A 21,605-nucleotide genomic window follows, 5' to 3' on the forward strand; every position below is an offset into this window, starting at 1 on the left:
TATTCAGCCATAATTTTAACAGATGCTTTATGTTAATTATGAATATAAAAATGCATAGTGACAATGACTAAAATGAGATTAGCATTATATGATTTGCAAGCCCATTGCAAGCAGTTAATGTCACTGAACAAAGCTACCTTGATGAATGTTGGGCATGAACCATTTCTGTGCTCAGAACAAGAACCGCATTGTCCACAAGGAAGTCCTGTGCCAGAAGCCTTCAAATATCCATAATAATTCACAGAAATTTAATAGAGGGGTCTTGAAGGTCACAGTCACATTCAAAGAGAATTGTCATCTTATTAATTTCTATGAAAACTCCACCCAACAGTAAAATTACCTAGTATAAAGTGTACTTTTACTCATTTTAAAGTGTTGTGTTAAAGTGCTCGTGATGGTCGGCGTGTGATGAGAAGATTGCGTTTCAGGTTCTCGGTTATACTTTCACTTTTTAATACTGTAAGAATACTGGCACATCTGTGGGATAAACGCGTGATCCAGAAGCTGCTGCGACCGGATGCCTTCCTACCATGCCCATCGTGATGTCGCCCTCGCTGCCCCTCCACAGTGCTCACGTAAGTGCGGCAAGGGCCAGAGGAGGAGGACGGTGGTGTGCAGGAGCTCGGAGCCCGGCGGCCAGGCCGGCGTGCTGCCCGACAGCTCCTGCGTGGCAGAGCCCAAGCCCAGTGCCCAGGAGCCCTGTCTGCTGAAGCGGTGCCCAAAACACCGCAAGGCCCAGTGGCTCGTCTCCAGCTGGCAGCAGGTACAGGAGCCTTGCTGGGACACACAGCACAAGCATCCAAAGAAGGAAGTTGGAAACTTCCTGAACCCAGATTAATGACGGGTCACATAAAAAAAATGACTGAATCCATTTGGGCAACCGTTTTGAGTTTTACAGAGGTAGACAATGGATTTCTGTACTTGTCCATTCCCATGAATTATATGCTCATATTTTTTAGTTCTCCATAAATTTATAAATAGTAGCATATAATTGGAATAAATCTGTGTGTGTGTGTGTGTGTGTGTGTGTGTGTGTGTGTGTGTGTATGTGTATATATATATATATATATATATATATATATATATATATATATATATATATATATACACACACACACACACACATACACCCTTCTCAAATTTGGCATTACTTTTCATCTTTGTTTGCATAGGTTATGTTGATGTAACTACAAAATATGTTTTGTTTTAAATCCTATAGTGCTCTGTAACGTGTGGGGTGGGCATTCAAAAGCGTTCAGTCATGTGTGTGGAGAAGGATGTCACTGGGAAACATAGAGAACTGCCACCGAAGAAGTGCCAGCATGTTCCAGAGCTGGTGGTGGAACTACAACAACCATGTGCTCTGGCAAATTGCCCCACCCCTGTTCAGCAACATCTCTCCCGATTGACTAGACCTGAGTGGTACACTTCTCCTTGGTCTCAGGTGAGTTGAATTACATACATGGCACTTTTCATTTACAGGACTTTGATGTGTATTCAGTGAAAAAAACAGACATTTAGAAACATAAATAAACCAACACATAAAAACAACATGAACAATAATTCATCAGTTGCAATCTTAATTGTTTCTGAATGGGCTTTATTAGGCAATTTAGTTGTTCATACTTACGGGGATCATACTGTACAACTTCACAAATCTGAAATGAAATATATAGAAAATATAACTGTTGAAATACGGGAGCTCATACTTATGTAGAAACGTAGCCGGAGAGCTGATGAAAGGTGTCCTTTGGTGGCAGTGCACGGTGACGTGTGGGGGAGGTGTGCAGGTACGCTCCGTGCAGTGTCTGATCCACGGCCGACCGTCGCCAGTGTGCCACCCCCCGCCTGCGCCCAGCCTCCACACAAGTCTGTAACAGAAACTTCTGCCCCAAGGCAGAGGGGACGGGTGAGCATTTTCTCATTCTCGTCTGGATTCTGGTGTCATTGGACTGGAGTCAGTTTATAATGACCCATAAATTCCGTACATGTAGAAAAGGCTCTGATCATCTACGTTTTTTGTAAACATTTCAGTGTCACATAGAGTACAGCGGTTTAGTGGGTAGCTCTGTTGTATCACGTCTCCAGTACAGGGGGCTCCATTTTGGCCCCATAATAATTTACACTTTCCCCTTGTTTAAGGGGTTCCAAAAATCCAGTTTCATTCCAAAACCCAAGTTGGCCTGAAAATATCCTTAATAATTCATATAATTTTATAGGGGGGCCCTGGAGGTCACAGTGACCCTCACTGCAAAGGTGGTCAGTTCTGGTCCAGAGAGTAAAAATTCAGACCAAAATTTTATTTCAACCAGCCAGTTGAGTCTCTGTATCTGTGACTCCTTATACTCAACTGGTTGGCTGAAACAAAATCTTGGTCTGGATTTTTATTTTCTGGACCTGAACTATCTACCCCTGGTTTTCTGTATGTAGCAGAGGTGGAGATTTCAGGTCCAGAGAGTACAAAGAGAGTGCTCTGTGACTTGGTTGGTTTAAACAAAATTTATACTCTCTGGACCTGAAATCTCCACTTCTGCTAGTTATGGATGATGGGTAAATAATACACGATTAAAAAATGGATGTTACTGCATATCTGATGCTTTTGTCCATACTGATACCTGTTTATACAGCTTCATTTTTGCAGGAGCTTAGTGTTCCCTGAAGGTGCTATAACAGGGCCATCTGGTGGTAGTTGTCACCATAACTCGTCCTGGGGTGTTGCACGTGTTTTCATTCTTTGTGGCGTGTGTTTTCGCAGACGTGCCTTGCATCGACGCCTTCAAATGGTGCCACCTGGTGCCCCAGCATGGCATCTGCCATCATAAATACTACGGGACTCAATGCTGCCAGTCCTGTTCTCGTTCAAACCTTTGAAACGGGGAGGAGATGCTCAGCAGCTTTGACAGGAGGGCAGAGGACGGACAGTACAAACAAAAGATTGTGTGTAATAATTCAGCATTTGAAGGCCTGGCACTCGTGCATGGCCCACACATGGGTGACATTTGACATTTTGCAGACTGAGGAGAGGGGTGTCATGGAACGTTCCATGCAGGCATGGTCCACGAAGGTCTTAAAACGATGCCATCTCCTGTGCCCCCTCTTCCCATGGACCCCCCTGAGCCTGGGTCCAGAAGGGACTCCTAAGGTGAATGTCCTGTTCTTGCATCTCTGGAAGCACCCCCTTTCCCCAATTCCCAGGACACACAATATGATTAATTTAAGTATTTAAAGTTGCACTCATTTGTTGGGCATCAGGACCAGCGTCAGCTTGCAGCAGACCCTGTTCAGCGGCCGCATGGTCATCCGTGAATTTCTTTCAGAGACGCCTCCCACCAGTGACTCGAAACTGCTGCTTAAGCACTTTGTCTTCTTTCCACTTCTCTTCCCTACAGCAGTTGTTTCCCAATCCAGTCCTCGCTCGGGGATCCACAGACAGTCCAGGTTTTTGCTTCCTCCCAGCTCACAGGTGGAGGGGAGGCAAAAATGTGGACTGTCTGGCAGGGAGTTGGGTGGGAGCAAAAACGTGGACCGTCCTTGGGTCCCCGAGGACCAGGTTGGGAAACACTGATAAACTCTCTCCTTTTTAAAGAAAAGTACTTTGATGGTCAGGTCAGTTTGTATATAACACTATCCGTCTGTGCCATCTGCTATGAAGATTATGGTGCTTTTTATGGTGCTTCACAGTGGACAAAGAATCCAAAACAATAACATGTCAGAATCGCATAATGGAGGCAGGTGCGGCCACGCTGCCTATAATATTTGACTTGAAGAACTGTGAGATATTTTTGAACTGAACTGCATCTTTGTTGTCTGCTTGTATTCTGGAAATGGGTCATATATTTATACTACAAACAAGAATACTTTTGGTTCAATGACTTGTACTAAGAAATATGCAATGTCAGAATGATTAATTTCTCCATTTGTGTGTCGCAGACTAAAGATGAACAGATTACTTTATTAAATATCCATCTACATGTAGAAGTCACTAAGAAAAGAGTAACAGATTTAGAAATTTTAACATCCCCTCTAGGAAGCAACCTTTGCCCAGAGCTACTATATCAGACGCATCTTAGTCGAGGACTTCAGTCATGGAAGCACATAACACATATTCTACAAACCATTGTATCACAAGTGCCGACTCATGGCTTTTTTAAAACTGTATTATGTTTCTCAAACCATATTATTTCCAGATGTTGTTTGGGACTACTGGAACGTGTTCAGCATAAATATCGGCCTGTACAATTTTAATGTGCTGGAATTCTGAATGCCAATGCTTTGGGTGGTGCTGTTAAAAAATGAACAGTTATATTTGTTTTGCTAACTTGTATGGTAATCATAAATCATACATGCATCTGGTGTTTTAATTTAAAAAAGAATTAATCCATTGCTTTAATAGTCAAATGTATCAGTATAATGTGTTTACTATCTGAATGTGAAGTTTCTGTTGCATTCAGTCCTAGGGTATATACATCAGAATTTGAATTTTGCAGTGGATTTTACAGCTGTGTGCCTCGGTTTACTAATGTAGATAACTTCGACAGACCCTGCATTTCCTATTCAGCAGTGCCTCTGGTGCTACAGTGATCAAGTATATTCTATTTGAAGAATTTATGCTTTGAAAATACATATTGAAATTCACATAAAGGTTTCTAACATCTCAAAATGCGGAAAAAGTAAAACATTGACATAAATTGAAATATTAGTCTCTTCCTCTCCAGATAATTTCCTACAAAGTGTCATAGGAACCTGGGAAGAGCCGAAGAGACTTATTTAAAACATCAACAACCACAATCATGTTTATTTATGAACTGTATAAAGTACATCATTTTTTAATTTTAGCATATTTTAACATGTATGAATGAGTATCGAGCAGATAAGCCGATTTCACCTGACACTGACCATGTGGCTTACCACTCATATATTTGAATCTAGATGCATTTAATATTATGTACAATATATGGCTATGTTAGCTAAAAACATAATAAAAGTTGCCCAATTAAATGGGAAAATCTTATTTTAACATATCTTCCTTTTGCTACCTACTTAACATCAGCAGGTAACATGATCAGGTGTGGATGCATTTCACTTCTGATTCTTTGACTCCTAATACTGATTTTTTTTTTCTATTATGTGCTTGTTAATTTTTCATTTAGTAGACAAACTTATCTAATAACTTACAAGCTCAGCATGCTGTGATTGTAAATTTGTTTTATTGTCTCTTTGTTAACAGTGGTCATTTTAAATATAATCATTCAATCTCTACACCTTTTGAAGGTGACATCGTCTTGCAATTTCATCACTTGGTAAATCTGAATCGGTGCAGAACTTTCAAATACATGTATTTCTATAGCATTTTATTTCAAACAACTGCTATGAATTATGACATTATTATTAGTATTGTTAGATACTAATTGCTTGGTTTAAATAGCAAATCAAGCTGAGTGAGGGATACATGTGCAGAGTGTTCACACTGAGATTAGAAAAATTTAATTCTGACTTTCAGAGATCATAAATTTTAGTCCCTCCGACTCCCAATACAAACTGGGACTGAAAAGTGTCCTGGGGAGTCGTGGCCACGTCAGAACATGTAGAGCACTTTCCCTGTTCACTGCAATTTGCTCTGGATCTGTGGGACATTTTCTGTTGTCTGGTATTTTTAGGTGAAATTCCCCTTTAAGTCTCCTTAAAATTTCTGTATTTCCCAGGCTGAATTCTAAAAAAGAAGAGAAATGTCAAAAGGCCAGACAAAAAGCAAACAAGTTTTTCAAAAATATTTTTCATCTTAATAAGCTTGAAAATAACATTTCCTACTGAGTCTGCTGTGTAAAAAAATGTACTGAGAACAAATAAGCCGTGCATGAAGTCCCCTTTATCTATATAATAATCATACTAATCCTGCAAAAACACAATAATACATAAAATGAAGGTCAACAGTTCCAGTTTTTAATTTTTCAAAAGAAAATAATTATTGACTGCATTTTAGTGTGTAGGATGTTGCAAGTTACAACGAATAAACTTATAATTAATCTGTTTACTTTGTAAAATATCTCAAGTAGTTCTGTTCACAAACAGCAGAATGTGTTTCTTTGACATTAACTTTGGCTGTGTATGCAACTGTGCTCAGTAAGGTGTTCATGTAGGAAAAAAGCCATGAAATCTAACTCGTGCTAATTAGATGCTGATGCAACAACAGCTAGCTGTCAGCAGATTTTTTTTTCAACGGATTGCAGAATTGCAGCTACATCGTACATTGTTTGATGGCAAATTGCTGGTTTTAACTAACCACCATTAGAAGTTAATTCATGGAAGGGATGACTATTTTTGATTATTTAGCAAATGTTCTTGTTCAAAGCAGCCTTCAAGCAAGGCAGATGGGACATCAAAAGCATAAGTGCAGATAGGCTATGTTTGCAATGAGTGACCAGGCTAACAGAAGGGCCTTCAAATCAAAAACACCAGGAGAACTAGCTTCCTGAGAGGCAAGTACAAAATACAAGAGTATCCATTAACAGGCAAGGCCATTTGGTGAGACAGGGGTCATAGAATATCCCTAAGCAGACTGCCAAACCTTAAAAAAAAACAGTAGCATAATATATTATTCTGTAGACAGATACATCAGAGTTTAACGTATGTCGGGTGCCTGCAAAATTACTCAGGGTTTACACGTTCCCTTTGCAACTTCGTCTAACTTCTAACTCTCTAATTTTCAACAGATCCTCTCAAGGCGAGTCAGTTCGTCTTCTATATATCAACATGGTTAAAAATAAACGTGTAGCCAATCCATGCTTAGTGGTGTATGTGACGTGTTTAATCCGCTGCACTAGAACTTGACAGGAGTCTCATTTTCTATCATTTAAACAACCTGATGCAAGATTTTCAGCTTTAATTTTTCCTTAGGAAAAATGCGAACTTTCCAACTGGCACTATATACTTGGGTTGGGTGCCTATCGTCATACTGGGCAACACCAGCAGGATTCTTGTTTTTATACATATATTGGAAAAGTGTTGCTCAATGCAAGGCCAACCTGACAAAGGTTACAGTCCTGCTCAGCTCTGTAAAAAAGTATATGTGTGGCATTTGCACATTCTCTCTATGTTTGTGTGGGTTTCCTACGGTCCAAAGACATGCAGTCAGATGAATTAGGCACTCAAAACTGCCCATGGTGTACATACCCTGACTGGCAGTCTATCCAGGGCGTTCCCTGGAAAATCTCCAGGCTCTCTGTGACTCTGTACTGGATAAGTGCTTGGAAGATAGATGGATGGACCACGTAACCCGTTAAACATGAGGAATCAGCACAATACCAAAGGAATTCCTTGGCAAACTAACCTGAGCCCCAAATACAGAAAAAAATGACTAGAAGGGTTGCTTTTATTAAACTTTATTTATTGAGAGGAAAAAAAAAAGATTTTGCTGTGCATCCTATTATTGTTGAAGATAAATAAGTATCAGATAGGGTTTATAATATATTTAAATCAAATTACAAAAATCCTCTGTGTATAAAAATATTAATCATATATGGGTGTACACTGTATGGACGAAAACATTGTACATATTTTGTTTTCAGTAATGAAAAACATAAGTGCTTCTCAGTGATGTAAGACCCACCCTTCGCTTTCTGGCTGAATTTAAATCACATAATTTTTTTTTTAGATCTTTATCAAGACCGATTTACTGAGAAGTTCAGTTTAGGAAGGTGTATCAGGAAAACATTACCTTCTAAGTGGGTGTTGTAAGGAGTTACAAATGACAAATTCCACACCAGCTCTCACTCCATTCACACCAGAGAGGTTACGTTCCATGTTCCAAAGGCTAGATTTTGTAGCCAACGATCAGTCCACCAAGGCCCCTGCCTTCGACTGCCATGCTGCACCCGACCCCCACAGCACCCCCTGCAGCTGACTACCAAGTCCTCAGCAATAAGCTCCCCCACCAGGCCTGGATTCAGGACTGGGTCCTGGTCTCGCGCATCCAGCTGAATTTACTTGGTCCTTTGTTTTATCAACCATGGGGGTTTTCTGAATCATACTCTGTCTGTCCAACCACCAGTTTGCCTTCAGAGACCCTACCTGGGGAAATAACATGCATCCTAGAATCACCGAAGCGCACCAGCCTCTTCATTAAGATATGCTGGCGATTCATGGAGGGGATATTGCTTTTGTATTAAAGGTTAATAGACTTGCATATATTACTTAATTGAGAAACATTGCAACACTATATACTTTTTACTATTAGCTTGGGCAAGGGCGCCCCCTACTGCGTGAATACTAACTTCGACATTGTAATGCAAGTTCATTTCCCATTTTATTCGCGACAGTCATATACCGTTAAACAGGACTCGAAAGCAAATCAATGACACGAAGTTTTTTTTCCCTTAACAAGCCTGTTAAACCATACATTTTACATACTTACTTACCTCGCTTTGACTGAAAACCAAAGACCCGCTTCTTCCTTCCCAGTATATGCCATATCTCAATGAATGTCAGCTTATTTAAACTACGTTTCTTGGATTTTTTTTTTTACTTCCGCATCGTCTGAGGGTACTATCAATAATTAACTAAAACAACTAAGCTAATGGCGCGAGACTTTTGATCCTCCACGTAAATATGCAATGCAAAATAAATAACATCATTTCCTGCAACGATCAATATACAAGCTACGTGTTTACTAAATAATCGGCTAGGGTTTAAAACGTGGAATTAAACTAGAAGTTAAGCCACTTACGTTGTCACTGACGGATAAAAGTAAACTTCGCTGCAAAAAGAGCATTCTACGATAAGTAACTAGGCAACCGCACAAATCACCAGCACACGTTTATGGCAAAGGATGGCGCAGAACTTAAGGCCACAGATCGGCAGTAGTATTCTACTGCCGGGTACTTTTTTGTAATTTCATAATTATTTTTAAACCATTAATTGTTGAATTTTAATCAGACCACATTTATAAAGACGTATGTATATATATTCAGAAGCAAGATAAAACATTATATCATTGTTGAAATTAGGAAGTTAATCATTTTTGATACGGCATATGTTTCGACAGCCCGGGTCCATTATTGGGGTCCTGAGCCAACGTGTTGTGTGTACCGACCTGCGTTCGCGTGATGTTGTGGAAGTCAGGGCAGTATGTGTTATATATTTTACATCCGTCTTCGTTTTCTTCTTTTTTCATTTGAATAACGATTCAGCTCGTTTCGTCGTACCGGTTTCTGCTTTGTTTGTGTTGGTACAATGATGCCCGGTGAGAATCAATCCAAAATCGCAGGAATCGCCTCAGATGCCACTGCAGGAACCTGTCAAAACTGCACTGTTTTACAGCAGGTTAGGCGCCGTACTTTTTATAATTCACTGTGTGCAGCTTTTTTCACGTTTTGATGTATTAACCAAATATTCCTTTTATTGCTTTGTCATATGACTTTTCTAGGACCAAAAGCAATTGCGTATTATATTTCGAAGACGATCTTATTTTTTTGCTCTTTAGTTATATATGTAACGCTCTCAGAACTTTTTCTCAAAGTTGTATTAATTGAAGTATATACTTTTTCAGAACGTGAATGAATATGTGGCAGCATTGCTGTCGCTGAAGCAGAAAGTAATTGATACAGAGTAAGTACTGAAGTCAAAACTCTATCTACATTTAATTAAACTTTACTTGCTGTAATTTATTTTGAAAGGTACGGACGACCTAGTGATCTTTATGTGTGTTGTCACTAATTTATTTATTTATTTGAATTGTCTTGTTGGTTTCATTGTTGTAAAATAATACTGACACAATACTTTTAAGGAATATATCTGGGTTGATTTCTTTCGTGTTGCAATGACATCAGGAAGGAAAAAGTGTGCATGTATGCTTGCAGCTAGTGCTCTAAGAAGGATTTAACTACGTAATGTTATTTCTGATGTCTCATGGTAATAACGTTTTTCTCATCTTACAGTCGCCTCTTAACGGAATATGAAGCAAAGTGTGATGATATCCTTTTAAGCCCTGTATTATTCAACATAGGTCGTGAACGTTCTAGTGCTCTAAAGAGTTGTGTGTAAGTGCACTTGTAGGTCTCTTTTGAAACTATATTAGTTTTTCTTGACTGTTTATTACAGCTTCAGAAATGTCAAAGGTAAGCATTTTTGAGTTAAATATGTATGTTCTCCCACAACCCTGAATAGGGCAAGTGGTTACAGAAAAATTCTGTATGGATTCATATGTTGTGCTATCTATAGCAAAACCCTGCTTTATGGGTCATTGGGTTATTATGTGAGAAGGGTCACAGCCATTTTTTCTGCTGCTGTATTCTGTTCCTTATCCTAGTTTATGGTCCTAAAACCTTGGATTGGAGGCTCTAAGTCTGATAAAGGACCTAAGAAATCCATTCAATATCAGTCTGTGAGGTCGCTTACTGTATAGCTGTCTCTGAGTGGGTGCAGTAAAATATATCAATGTTTTAAGCCTCTGGCATTATATGCAGACCATTAGCTACTTGTGGGTGAATTCTTCAGGAGTCATTTGTGGTCACTTGGGGGAAACGTTTTGAGCTGCATTATTATAATTTTTTTGCTGCCATTTTTCCAGGGAGTCCAATGAACTCCATCAACAGCTGGATGAACTTCTGGATAAAATGGTACCACTGGAAAAGCGGAGCAAAGAATACGAAGTACTGCGGTCGGAGCTGGAGGAAAAGAAGGTGTGTTTCAGAAACGCTGAGGTTTATGTTTTTATATCTGGCAGGTATCAGATATGGGTAGCTGTAGGGGGATTACCAATAACAAGGCCTTTTATGTGGCGGAATATGTGGAGCATATTAGTTATGAGCGTAATAACCTTTTTCTTTATAATTAAACAGAGCACCTTGAAAATGTTCGAGCAGAGATCCATGGAAGTGGATGTCCTAAGAGAAGAAAATTCCAAGACTGTAGCTCAGTGAGGACCATTCAAGTATTTTGTGCAATACTGTATTTTATTCATGCTCCACAATTAACTTGTTTTTTTCTGTCATATTTAGAAACATAAACCTTGAAACTCAGCTACAAAAGCTGGAAGGTGAGTCTCTTTGATTTAAAAAATAAAATTTGTGTGTATAAAAAAAGTCAGTGTGTGTATAAAAAAAGTGTAGCAGTAATAGCTAATCGTGTTAAGAGTAAAAATGCTGTTGTTCTTTATTTGGTCTCTTTAGCTGTTAGTCGTCTTTGACATGTTAATGTTAATAATGATTGTGTCTACATTCTTGTTTATTAACCCTATAATGCATATTTTGTTTCTTTTGATTTCTCTTCCCCAAAAAAAGAAATGACAGTCAAGCAGAGGCAAGAAGGCGAAAAGCTTAAAATGGAGAAAGAGGGCCTAGAAAGAGAGTCACAGAAGATGCAGGTCAGAACGGAAGATGGGTTATTTTTCCACTCATTGTGATTAGTCTGAAATGCTCTATATTTGAAGCATGTACTGAAATTCTCTCTCTTTTATTAGAGCTCTTTAAAGCAGTACCAGCAGGCTGCCAGTGAAGTTGAGAGCTTTAAGGCGGAAAACGCTACAATACTTGCAGAGTAAGAGCCTTCCTGTTAAATAAGTACAACATGAATAGCAGTTTTGATTACCTTTTATATGAGGTAGATAGTTCAGGTCCCGAGTAAAAACCCATCTAGGTGAGTACTCTGCAGCTGTGACTTTTTCTGCTCAACTGATTGGTTGAAACACAATCTTGGTCTGGATTTTTACTTTCTGGACCTGAACTTTTCACCTCTGTTTTAGTTTGTCATACTTGTGTGGCATGGATTATGATAGCCGTAACAACTCTTTCTCTTCATTCAGGGAAAAAGATGTTTATGATCTTTTCATATCTATTAATATGGTGACATTGAGGTTCTGAAGCAGAGTGGGCTACCCAGTCATTGTGTTGTTGGTGGGTTGTTTTGTAAACATTCATATTTCTTCCTTAGAAAAGAAAACCTTGAACGTCAGCTACAGATGTTTAAAGGTGAGCAGCCGCTTGGAGTCAGTTCTATACATTTTACGACGGCATCTCTCTCATGCATCATTAACATTGTATTTGACACTGTATCAAAGAAGCAGTGTGTAGCATTAATTATTAATTCATTAATAAAGGAATTACCATGTGGTTTCATCTCGGTTTAGTATTGTTTCGGTGCATGCTCAGCCCCCACCCAGAACTAATAAACAAAAACTTGGGGTCTTGTTTTCTATTTAAGACTCAAGCGTCAAGCAGACGTGTGAGATCGAGGAGCTGAAACTGGACAAACAAGGGCTGGAGAGGAAACTGTGGAAGGCAGAGGTCAGGTCGCCATTTTGTTTGTCATTCTGATCAGTGGCACTTATTTGTGAAGCTATAACAGGCTTTATCATGCTACACTTTACTGGCAAAATCATTTATCTGCTTGCTAAATGAACTCCTTCACCCAGATTAAGGAGGCGGCATGGCTTACTGAGCTTGCTGAGATGGCTTTTCTGATATATTTTTCTGCATTATTCCGGTTCTGTAGCCGTGTTCTCATCAAAAAAGACACTGAAGCAGTTTTAAGAAAAATATTTCATTGCTGTCTTACAGAAACATGTGGAGAAACTGGAGAGGGAAAAACAAAAAGGTTTGCATCCTGTGACCCGTTGATTTTATAGGGTTTCAGATGTGCTTTGGCTTGATTCCTGAAAATAATTTGTTTTTAACAGATACAAGAAGTGCGTCCGTTCAGACAAATTCCCCCAGAGAACCAATGGTTGATAAATGTGAGTCCTCAATGACAATTGAGTGTTTATATATACACGATTTTATGTAAAGATTGTTGCAGATAAAATTATATTGTGTGCTGTTTGTTTTATTTTGCAGCGAAAGTTAAGTTGCTTTTGGAAGAGCTCTGGAAGTGTGTAGAGCCACAGTATCAACAGACCTCGAAGCTGCTAACCTTTTCTGGTAACAGTCTATATCTTGTGTTTTGATTTTAAGTATATTCTCTTGTGACTCCTAGTGTAAGTGGCTTTTTATTGATGTGTTTTCAGACATTTCCCATTGTTGTTTACTTCAAAATTCTGCATCTTCATTGCAGATGGAATCAACGTCTCTAAGGAGAGCTCTCCCAAAGGGATACCTGGGAGTCCATTTAAAATCCAGAACTGCAGATCCCCATCAAGAGGCTCTTGCTCTATGATATCATGCTCTCTCAGTGCGGAGAAGAAAGCACTTGAAAAGTTGGAGAAGAGAGACAGGGCCACAAAGGAGCACTTCAATGCCGTGGTTGCTGTGGACGGAAGGTCTCTGCTTCCAGCTCGTGAATTTGCCAGTGTAGATCTGGGGTCCTCGCCTCCTGTTAAAGAGATGCCTATGGAAACGGAAGTGGCCAGTTTAGAGGAGATAATGGACTGGTTCAGACCTCTGCCTTCTCTTTTATCGCCAATTTCTTCACCATATATCAAGGTATGTCCCACAGGCAGGTTCCCTTACAAGAGACTACGGTGGGATTTAAAAAATAGAATTTGTCTTTTTTTTAATTGGCTTGTTCATAAAACAAGAGGTGGGTGGGCTGAACTTAATGAAGTGTGTATAATTTTTATGATTAGTGCCTCTTGTAGCCATTTTTGTCTGTTATTGTACAGATGTGGATATTAGAAAGTTTATTGTTTTTGATGCAGCATATCTTTAGACAGCCCAGGTCCATTACCAGATTAAGACATGCCGTTTCTCTGCCCCTGTTTTACAGGAAGTTGTGTTTGGACCTGTATCAGAATCAAGCGATGATGAGGAAGAAGCAACATCTGTTGGAAAAATGGGAAGGCCTGTTCAGATGCTTGATGATGGCACCGATGATCCGTCATCTGTGAAATCTAAATCCGCAGATCTTCAGCACTTGAGTTCACTTTCTAAAGACCAGACTGTTGAGCCAACTTCTGTTTCACAAGAGGATACAGTCAGTACATTGGCAGAGTCGTCTGAGAGTCCTTGTGCAAAAGAGTCCATTTCCATTGGGAAAAAGTTTGATCGTCTTGAAACATTTTCAAATGAGAAAGTCATGATGCTAGAGGAAACTTTACAGCAAGATAGTGGAATGCATGCAATACATGGTTCTGATAAGACATTCATGGGTATCCTACCAAATGGACACAAAGCCGAAGACCACAAAGAGAATCATGTGGTTTCAGGAAGCACCTCAGAGTTGTGGCTGCAGTGCACGGGGAATACGGAGTACACAGACAGCGATAATGATATTGTGATGGAGCTGTGTACTCCCCTCAAAGTTTGTCGTGTGATCAGTGATCCTCTGGAGGACGTCTCCATACCTCTGGCACTGTGCAATGAAATGGAAGTCAAACAATCTGCAAATGAAACGATTGAGAACGGAATGGGTGAAAGTGCTGAGCCTTTAGAAGAGGGTGTAGTGACAGAGTTAAGGGGCTCTGAGACGCTTTTAAAGGGTGGCCTGAAGCACAAGGAAAACGGAGTCTGCTTGAATGAGATCTCCCCAGGGGAGGATGCTGCCTTACTATATGCAGATAATGAGACAATAGGTACAGTCCAAGTGAGAAACTCCTCTCTTCAACCAAAGCCGATACTTACAGCTGCTAGTGAAATTTCTCAACCAAGCAATGTACCTTTCAATAAAGAAGACAGACCTGATAATAAATTAGAGCATTTAGTTTGTGGTGGGGTGGAAAATTACATTCCTGAAAAGGACAGTGCAAAAATAGAATCGGGTAAAGCAGATGAATTATTGTCTGATGCCCTTAAGTTGTCTCCTGGTCTAGGCTGTTCATTACAGTCGCAAAAGGTACCTGACTCAAAGGAGGCTGCTAAAAAAGTCCGTGAAGATTGCGAAGCCTCCTGTGTAGTACCTTTTAATCCTGACTCATCTCCTGTGCATGTATCAGTAGAGGCTACCTCAGAAGACTTGGCGTCAAATAGCGAATCATCAGATGAGTCCTTCAAGCTGCACAGGAAAGCTAAAATGACGCACCAGCGCACCAGTAGCCAGATTTCCTCTGAACAGATGAAGGATCTGAGATCTGAAGCAAGATGGATCACGTGTGATGATAGGGAAACGATACACGGCTCTCTAAAGGAGCACATAAATCATGCACCATCCGATGAGCCATGCAAGACGGATGCCAATTTCTCAACGATCCTCGAAATGAAGAGGACCAAGAGCGATCTGAAGAACTGTGCTAGTAAGGCTATGATGATAGAAACTGATTTGGTTTTGGAGAATCATGAGATGGTAAATTATTCTGAATCATCATCGGAAGAGGTGAGATTACAAGACCAAAACCATTCTGACAAAGTTTCCTTACAGCCACAGGATGAAATGGCAGATGGAAATTCTTTCAGTTCTTCTGCAGGTACAGAATGTATCTTGGTGTCAGCGCCAGATTTTCAGAGGGGGGGTGAGGAAACTGATAAAAGTGCAGCTGATGAAAAGGTATCATGTAGAAGATGCGAGAGCATAAATGAAACTTTAGATGGGGAAAACAGTGAACGGTTTTCTGAAAACTCCACCCAAAATGAAACATCAAAGGAATGTATTGTTCCTGGTCACATGTCACAGTGTTCTGGTAATGGACAAGAAGTAATGAAGGTGACAATGAAGGCTGAGGAATCCATCATACTAAGCCCTTCTGTGCAAGTTGCAGTCATGCAGTCAATGAAGGTGACAATGAAGGGTGAAGAATCCATCATACTAAGCCCTTCTGTGCAAGTTGCAGAGGCACCAGGTGCAAGGTCACCAGAATGCATAAGGAAGGTCAGATCTGAGATGGGTCCTCCTCTTCCACCTTTGCTTCCACCGCTTACTGCAACTCCTACAAAACCGTGCACTCATGACTCTTCCTCAAGTTTTATTCCTGGCAAGTTGTCTTTTTCTTCTCCGAAGCATGAGTTGTCCTCACCTCGGCATGGGAAGGTGGTACCTCCTCCTTTTGTATCTCCGCTTACAGGTGGACCAAAGGACGTATCTCCATCTTTGGCCCCTCAGTCCCCCTCTGACACAAAATGTGAAAGAATACTTTCATCTCCCTTGCAGTTCTGCTCGGCGACTCCCAAGCATGCTGTTCCTGTTCCCGGTAGGTTTCCCCCTTCTGCTTTGAGTACATCTTCTGCATCCCCTACTGCAACCCAGGAGAACTCTGTCCGAATCCTCGACACCATGTATCCTGAACTGTCTGCTCGAGCTCGGACCCTCAACATTCTGAGGGGGAACGTCACTCTTAGCAGACCTGTGGCCGAGAATGGAAAGGCAGTACCTGTTCCGGTCAACCAGATTACAGGTTACAAATCCATCAATTCGTCTTCCACTGCCTTCACTAAAACTGGGAAATCTTACGAGCCTGACAGTTGTAGTGCCGAGGAGTCAATGGAGAATGCACGCAAACTCGGTTGTACTTCTACCCGAGAAGAAACGAGGAAAAGACCAGGTGTAAATGTACTTTTGCCGGTAAGTGCCAAAAGGCTTCGGCTTGAAGATGGCACCCAAGCTACTCCCAGCATCGCACCTCCAACTAGGCCTCTCGGGGACCAAGAAAAGTTTCAGCAAGTCACATCTCAAGTGCCTAAAGAAGACTTACAGCCTGAATGCCCTCAGGATGTCAGTGTGGTGAACGGTACGGTGGAAATAATTTCAAAGGCTTTGACAAAAATCGGAACATCCTGCTTCGATGTATTGCCAGTGATTAGAAGCCATCTCAAAATTGGGAGGATTTCAAAGGTGCCAGTGCTGAGGGATGAGGAGCGAGAAGTCATCCGCGAGTTTTGCGGCATTAATAAGGTTATTATTCATTTTAACAGTTGAATCTGAGTTTGAAGGAACTCTGCATCGGTGTCTCATGTTTTTTCTGTCTCTTAGTCTTTGGCAGATGAGTTCCTCTCTGCTGTCTTGTCAAAGATGAAGAGTGAAAAGGACACCCTTAGCGCGGACCACATGCAGTGTCTCTGCAGGGTCTATACAGGGTTATGTCGGCAGAGAGATGAATCGGAAAGAGTTCATCTCTTTGCCTACTGCATCTTGAAAGAAGGTAATAGGATTCAGTTATTGAGCGCAACTTGATGCTGAGTTGTATAGCTTAAAATGTGATGCACACTGAAAATAAAAGTGAAAGAAAGACCTTGTTAAATCCTTCTGATACTAATGTGTGTATGTTTATATATGAAGATAAATTCGTGAAGGAGAGTTTGCTCTGACAAAACATGGCTGTATATGGAGGATTTTGTGGTGTGTACACACTTAGTGTAACCCCTTCAGGGGTAGAGATGGCACTGAATTACAATCTTCGGTTTTGTTTTCCGTTAACTTTAACTCTCCCCTCTTTCTGAAATAGATTTCCCCGAGTCAGCAAAGTTAATTTTGTTCGTCGTGACAACGTGGTATAACATTCTGTTCCCACACTCGGGGATCGTGTGCAATGCCATGCACGCAGTGATTAAGGAGCGAGCGGATGGGGAGGTCCTGGAATGCCTTACCAAGTATCTTGACTGGGAGATGGTAGGCCCTTAACGCTCACTTTATTTTTAGTTAAAAATATGAGAACTTTATTTGCACATTGTCTTGTGGTAAACTACTAATTTTGTTGTAATTAGTTACTATCTATGAGGGAAGTGGAAGAAAAGCCAGTAGGGAAGCCCGCTGTGGACTGTTTGCTTGTTGGAAAGATTGTTATTCATGTTAAAATAGTGCATTTGTATTTAGGAAGTGTGAACTTGTAGAATAACAAACTGACCGTTTTGTTTCAGAATCCTCCCTGTGACATTGAGAAGATTATTATGAAAACATTAATCCCACTCCAGATGGGAGTAAATATGACATTCCAGCAGCATGAGAGGCATGGAGATGACCTAAACCGGGCGGCTTGGGAATACGTGTATGCACTCGATCTACTGTGCACCCAGAAGAAGTGGAACTGGACATATGAGAACTTAATATCGTAAGTCTGAAATATCGATAATTCTGTCACATCTGTTTTAAGGTGGCCGTATATTTCAGACGAAATCGATGTACGAGTGCTGATCGTCGTGATCACCATTTCGGTGCATCGCCTGTGTAGGGGAACCTTATCATTTGTTCAGATCCCGCCCACTGCCCACGATTGGCTGACATGAATGTGATGCCATGTGGTTGGTCAGCAGGACTAATTTATGCAGTGACCGACATGCTTTTCACCTCATCATGCGAGTCTGTATATAGTGTAAATGTTTATTTGTGTATTTATGTTGCAAATGGTGAAATCTCATAACTGTAATGTTTGCTGTGGAATGCGTGTGTTTTGTTGGTGCGTAAACATAAGTGTTGTTTAGTGTTGCTTCCCTGTCTTTGCTGCTGTTAGTATTAGACCAATAGTGGCTATTAATAAAGATGGCAATTTATATTTTAAAAGACTCATCATCGCATTTTATTAAAATTATTTATTGAAATGTTGTTCTGCTGCATCGAAAACATCCTACATGCTCTAGGGTTGTGGTGTGACATAGAACAAAGTAGGTGGCAACATTATTTTAAGTGTTCCACAGATTGTTTGCGCTGACGTGTTTGATTTCGTAGATGGCCACTTTTACGAAAAAAACCTTATCACGCAAAATTGTCATGATTGTGTTTTTTTTTTTTTTTTTTTTTTTTACAGAAAGGAACTTTGGCCTGTTATGAACAAGTGGGTGACACAACCAAGAAATCAACCACCTAGCATTCCAGATGTTTCCGTAGCATCTGTTTTAAGATTAATTGGTAAATATGCCACTTTTTCTATTCCTATTTTGTTGCATTTAGGATCTTTACAATTATGTATCCACTTAATCCATTTGTATATTTGTAACACTAAAACTGGTGCAATTGTTTGCCTTTTTCCGCATTATTATACTCATAATAAAGAGAACTGTCGACGTGCAATACCTCATGATAAGCTGTTACCATTTCATAAAATTCGGTTCATTTTCAGTATATCTGCGTGTTTTTTAGGACGACTTGGCCAGTTGGGAATTAAGGAGAGATCCATCGTTTCTGTAAGAAACGTGGCAAAAGTGATCAACACCTTCGGCAGACACGGACAGAAAGAAGGTAGATTGCCTTCCATACGATATAAAGTCTCGAGAGAGAGAGGAAGTCTTGGTACCTTCCCCCTGTTTTGGGTTAGGATCCTTGTTTCCTGGGTGGTGACACACATTGTTTAGACTTAAACTGTCTTTGGCGTTTTTAAGTTTCTGAATCTGCACAACATGTAAAATGTGAGTCATTGACATCCCTCCATTGGCTACTATTAATGTTAAACGGCTGTGTGGAGCCTTGTGAAAATGGTTTTATAGTCCTTCATGGGGGGGGGGTCTGGCTTTAGTAACTGTGCCTCCTGAATATATTAACTAAGTATATAAATGGTGTGGCTCAGGGTGTTGGGGTGCTTGGTCCTTGATCAGAAGGTCGCTGGTTCGAAACCCACGGATGGCTGTGTGATTTCACTGCTGGGCCCTGGAGCAAGGCCCTAAATCCCCAGTTGCTCCAGGGAATGACTGACTCTGCTTTCTCAACCGTATGACACTTTGAATAGATGCTTCTTCTAAATGAATCTAATGTAAATGATAACTGACCCATATTAGGATGATGTCCTGGTTGGCTACATGTCAGGTTCTGGATCAGGGCTTATTGCAAGCAGTGAGAACAAGAGGTGGTAGCGGTCGGGTCAGACCCGATAATGTTAATTAGTGTCTACAAAGCAGTATTCCCCCGTGCTCATTCGCAGGTGTGCCGTGGGCAGTCCAGTTGGCGGCCGTCTACACGATCTACGACTTGTCGCCCTGCAACCCTAAAGAGGCCATGGAGACTCTGGCGGCATGGCGAGGAGAAACTACGCATCCTGTGGCCCCCGCGGTCACCAGCTGCATCACGCAGCTCGGATCCATCTGCCGACAAGTGAAGTCGTGAGGTCAACTCGTCAGAGGGACGTGCGACAGCAGCTCCCTCGACTAGCCCATCGAACGCTATAAAACTAATTGCATTTTAAGCTCAGACCAAACTGCTTGCCGTCTTGCCTTCTGACCAGGTTTTAGCAGAGTTCGGACTTTACTATCGTTGTTGATTTTGGAGCTAGAAAATCAAAGCCATGTGTATATATGTCAAAACCTTGATTATTTCAGTTGTAAATGTTTTGTAAATGTCCAGTCCTCCTTGTTTTGTATTTTCTTTTAAATATTAAAAGCAGTATTCATTGTGGTATTTTATTTTGTCTTTTACTTAGAGCTGTTTTTAAGCCTGTCTATCGTAAATTTTCAAATAATGTCAATCCAGGCTCCCAAGGGAGCTGTCTTGAGCGTTTCCCCCAGCGCAGAGCCAGAACGTGCTGGAAGACCCCTGTCCCACAGCTGGCCTGGGAATGTCTGGTGCTGCTCCAGATCGAGCTGGTGTCTGCGGCCACAGTCAGGGAGGTCTGCTGCCACCTGCTTGGCATGCTGCCACCTGGACCCTCACCAGGAAAACTGCTGTGACGAAGATAAGCATCTTCATCTAGTTTTTACTCTCTTTAGTCAGTAGGTGGCACCACACAACAGCTCTTAACTAAGTCACAGGAATTATTTTTTTCCTATTACTCTCCTTCCCTGGGTAATAATGGAGGAAATTTGCAGACTGATTCTTTTTGTCACGGTTGTACATTACAGGGAGATAAAGATTTCAATTTCCTGTTCATAACAAACATACCGATGTGTTCCTTTTTTGCATCACTATCTATATATAGATATATTTGTAATATAGCAGAGGAACATGAAATGAAACAGACGGAAGTCAAGAAAACTGAAAACAGTGTTAATAAATAGGCAGCACGGTGACTCGGACAGTCGCACAACATTCCAGCACCGCCTCTATTGGGGATTTAATTTTCTCACGGGTTGTGTGGAGTTTGCTTGGTTATCTGCAGGTTCTCTAGTTGATCTCACCCCAAAAACACGATTTCGAGCCCTTAGATTGTGGAGTTTGGCTGTATGTGTGTGATGCACTGGCGTCCTGTCCAAGGGTCTCCCCTATCTTACACGCCCAGTGCTTCCTTGGGTAGACGTGTAGCTAATACTGCAACCTTTCGTTGGATACGTCCTTATGGAATGTGTATGGATTTTTTTTAAATATATAATTTTTTTTGTATCTCAAAAGTTCTGAAATTTCAAAGCAAGAATTATTCAGTGTCACTATCGTGTCATTTATCGTAAGCTCATGTTGCAAATTACCTTGGAAAGATCTTTCCTGGTAGACAAGGCGTATAATTTATTTACTTACAATTTACGTTTTACATACATTTTGTGGAAGGTTGGAAGGCTTTTATAGTTTTATAAATTTTACTAATTTTGTGGTCAAATACTGTATTACATGGTTATTACGAACACAGAAGCATCCCTTGAAATTAGTGTAATTTAATTTTCCTTATTGCGAAATATATTAAGTAGAAACTCTCATCGCATTCAGGCTAAGTGTTTTTATTAAGGAAATTGAATACTTAATAAAGTTTTATAATTTAGAACCCAGGGAATCGTAAATGTACCAGAGTGATTAGTGTCACCCATATATACAAACTGTTCTGTGTAATATATTTTTTCGTCGCTTTACTGATTTTTTTTTTTTTTTGTATTTGTCCATTTAATGTCCGGCTTCGAGAAAAG

General features: G+C 40.5%; 2 protein-coding genes and 1 long non-coding RNA gene across 7 annotated transcripts in view; 2 read left to right on the forward strand and 1 right to left on the reverse strand.

Annotated features, from left to right (window-relative positions):
- The window catches only part of LOC125749121 (A disintegrin and metalloproteinase with thrombospondin motifs 16), a 42,566-nt gene extending 37,555 nt beyond the window's left edge, over positions 1 to 5,011 (forward strand). Inside the window, 5 exon segments of the mRNA XM_049026035.1 lie at positions 569 to 763; positions 1,220 to 1,444; positions 1,761 to 1,838; positions 1,840 to 1,909; positions 2,756 to 5,011. Coding sequence (XP_048881992.1) covers positions 569 to 763; positions 1,220 to 1,444; positions 1,761 to 1,838; positions 1,840 to 1,909; positions 2,756 to 2,871 — 684 coding nt within the window. The 3' untranslated portion in view covers positions 2,872 to 5,011.
- LOC125749122 (uncharacterized) lies at positions 634 to 8,825 on the reverse strand. Of its 5 annotated transcripts, XR_007399781.1 has the most exons (5): positions 8,415 to 8,818; positions 7,171 to 8,067; positions 2,616 to 5,710; positions 1,710 to 1,886; positions 662 to 777 (listed from the first exon to the last, which is right to left on the reverse strand). It is a non-coding gene; the product is annotated as an uncharacterized LOC125749122 (long non-coding RNA). The 5 variants fall into 5 exon arrangements; XR_007399778.1 differs by having other exon boundaries at positions 634 to 773; positions 2,616 to 8,067; XR_007399779.1 differs by having other exon boundaries at positions 2,616 to 8,067; positions 8,415 to 8,825.
- A 244-nt stretch (positions 8,826 to 9,069) lies between these two features.
- ice1 (KIAA0947-like (H. sapiens)) lies at positions 9,070 to 20,175 on the forward strand. Its single transcript, XM_049026239.1, has 22 exons — positions 9,070 to 9,318; positions 9,545 to 9,603; positions 9,933 to 9,967; positions 10,094 to 10,112; positions 10,565 to 10,676; positions 10,836 to 10,912; positions 10,995 to 11,032; positions 11,277 to 11,359; positions 11,456 to 11,532; positions 11,926 to 11,963; positions 12,196 to 12,278; positions 12,552 to 12,588; positions 12,671 to 12,727; positions 12,828 to 12,911; positions 13,045 to 13,412; positions 13,696 to 16,749; positions 16,828 to 16,996; positions 17,300 to 17,463; positions 17,712 to 17,902; positions 18,596 to 18,696; positions 18,928 to 19,026; positions 19,703 to 20,175. Exons 1-22 carry the CDS (start codon positions 9,229 to 9,231, stop codon positions 19,882 to 19,884), a joined length of 5,217 nt encoding a protein of 1,738 aa, XP_048882196.1. The 5' UTR covers positions 9,070 to 9,228; the 3' UTR covers positions 19,885 to 20,175.
- The last annotated feature ends 1,430 nt before the right edge of the window (positions 20,176 to 21,605 follow it).

The sequence above is a fragment of the Brienomyrus brachyistius genome, chromosome 9 (genome assembly GCF_023856365.1).
Source record: "Brienomyrus brachyistius isolate T26 chromosome 9, BBRACH_0.4, whole genome shotgun sequence".
NCBI classification, from domain to species: domain Eukaryota; kingdom Metazoa; phylum Chordata; class Actinopteri; order Osteoglossiformes; family Mormyridae; genus Brienomyrus; species Brienomyrus brachyistius.

What these genes read in the sequence shown, in the direction of transcription:
- ice1 (XM_049026239.1), top strand. Translation starts at nt 9,229, where the DNA reads ATGATGCCCGGTGAGAATCAATCCAAAATCGCAGGAATCGCCTCAGAT. An exon ending in CGGAGCTGGAGGAAAAGAAG is followed by an intron (nt 10,677 to 10,835) that starts GTGTGTTTCAGA and finishes ATAATTAAACAG; the next exon opens with AGCACCTTGAAAATGTTCGA. An exon ending in AGAACCAATGGTTGATAAAT is followed by an intron (nt 12,728 to 12,827) that starts GTGAGTCCTCAA and finishes TTTATTTTGCAG; the next exon opens with CGAAAGTTAAGTTGCTTTTG.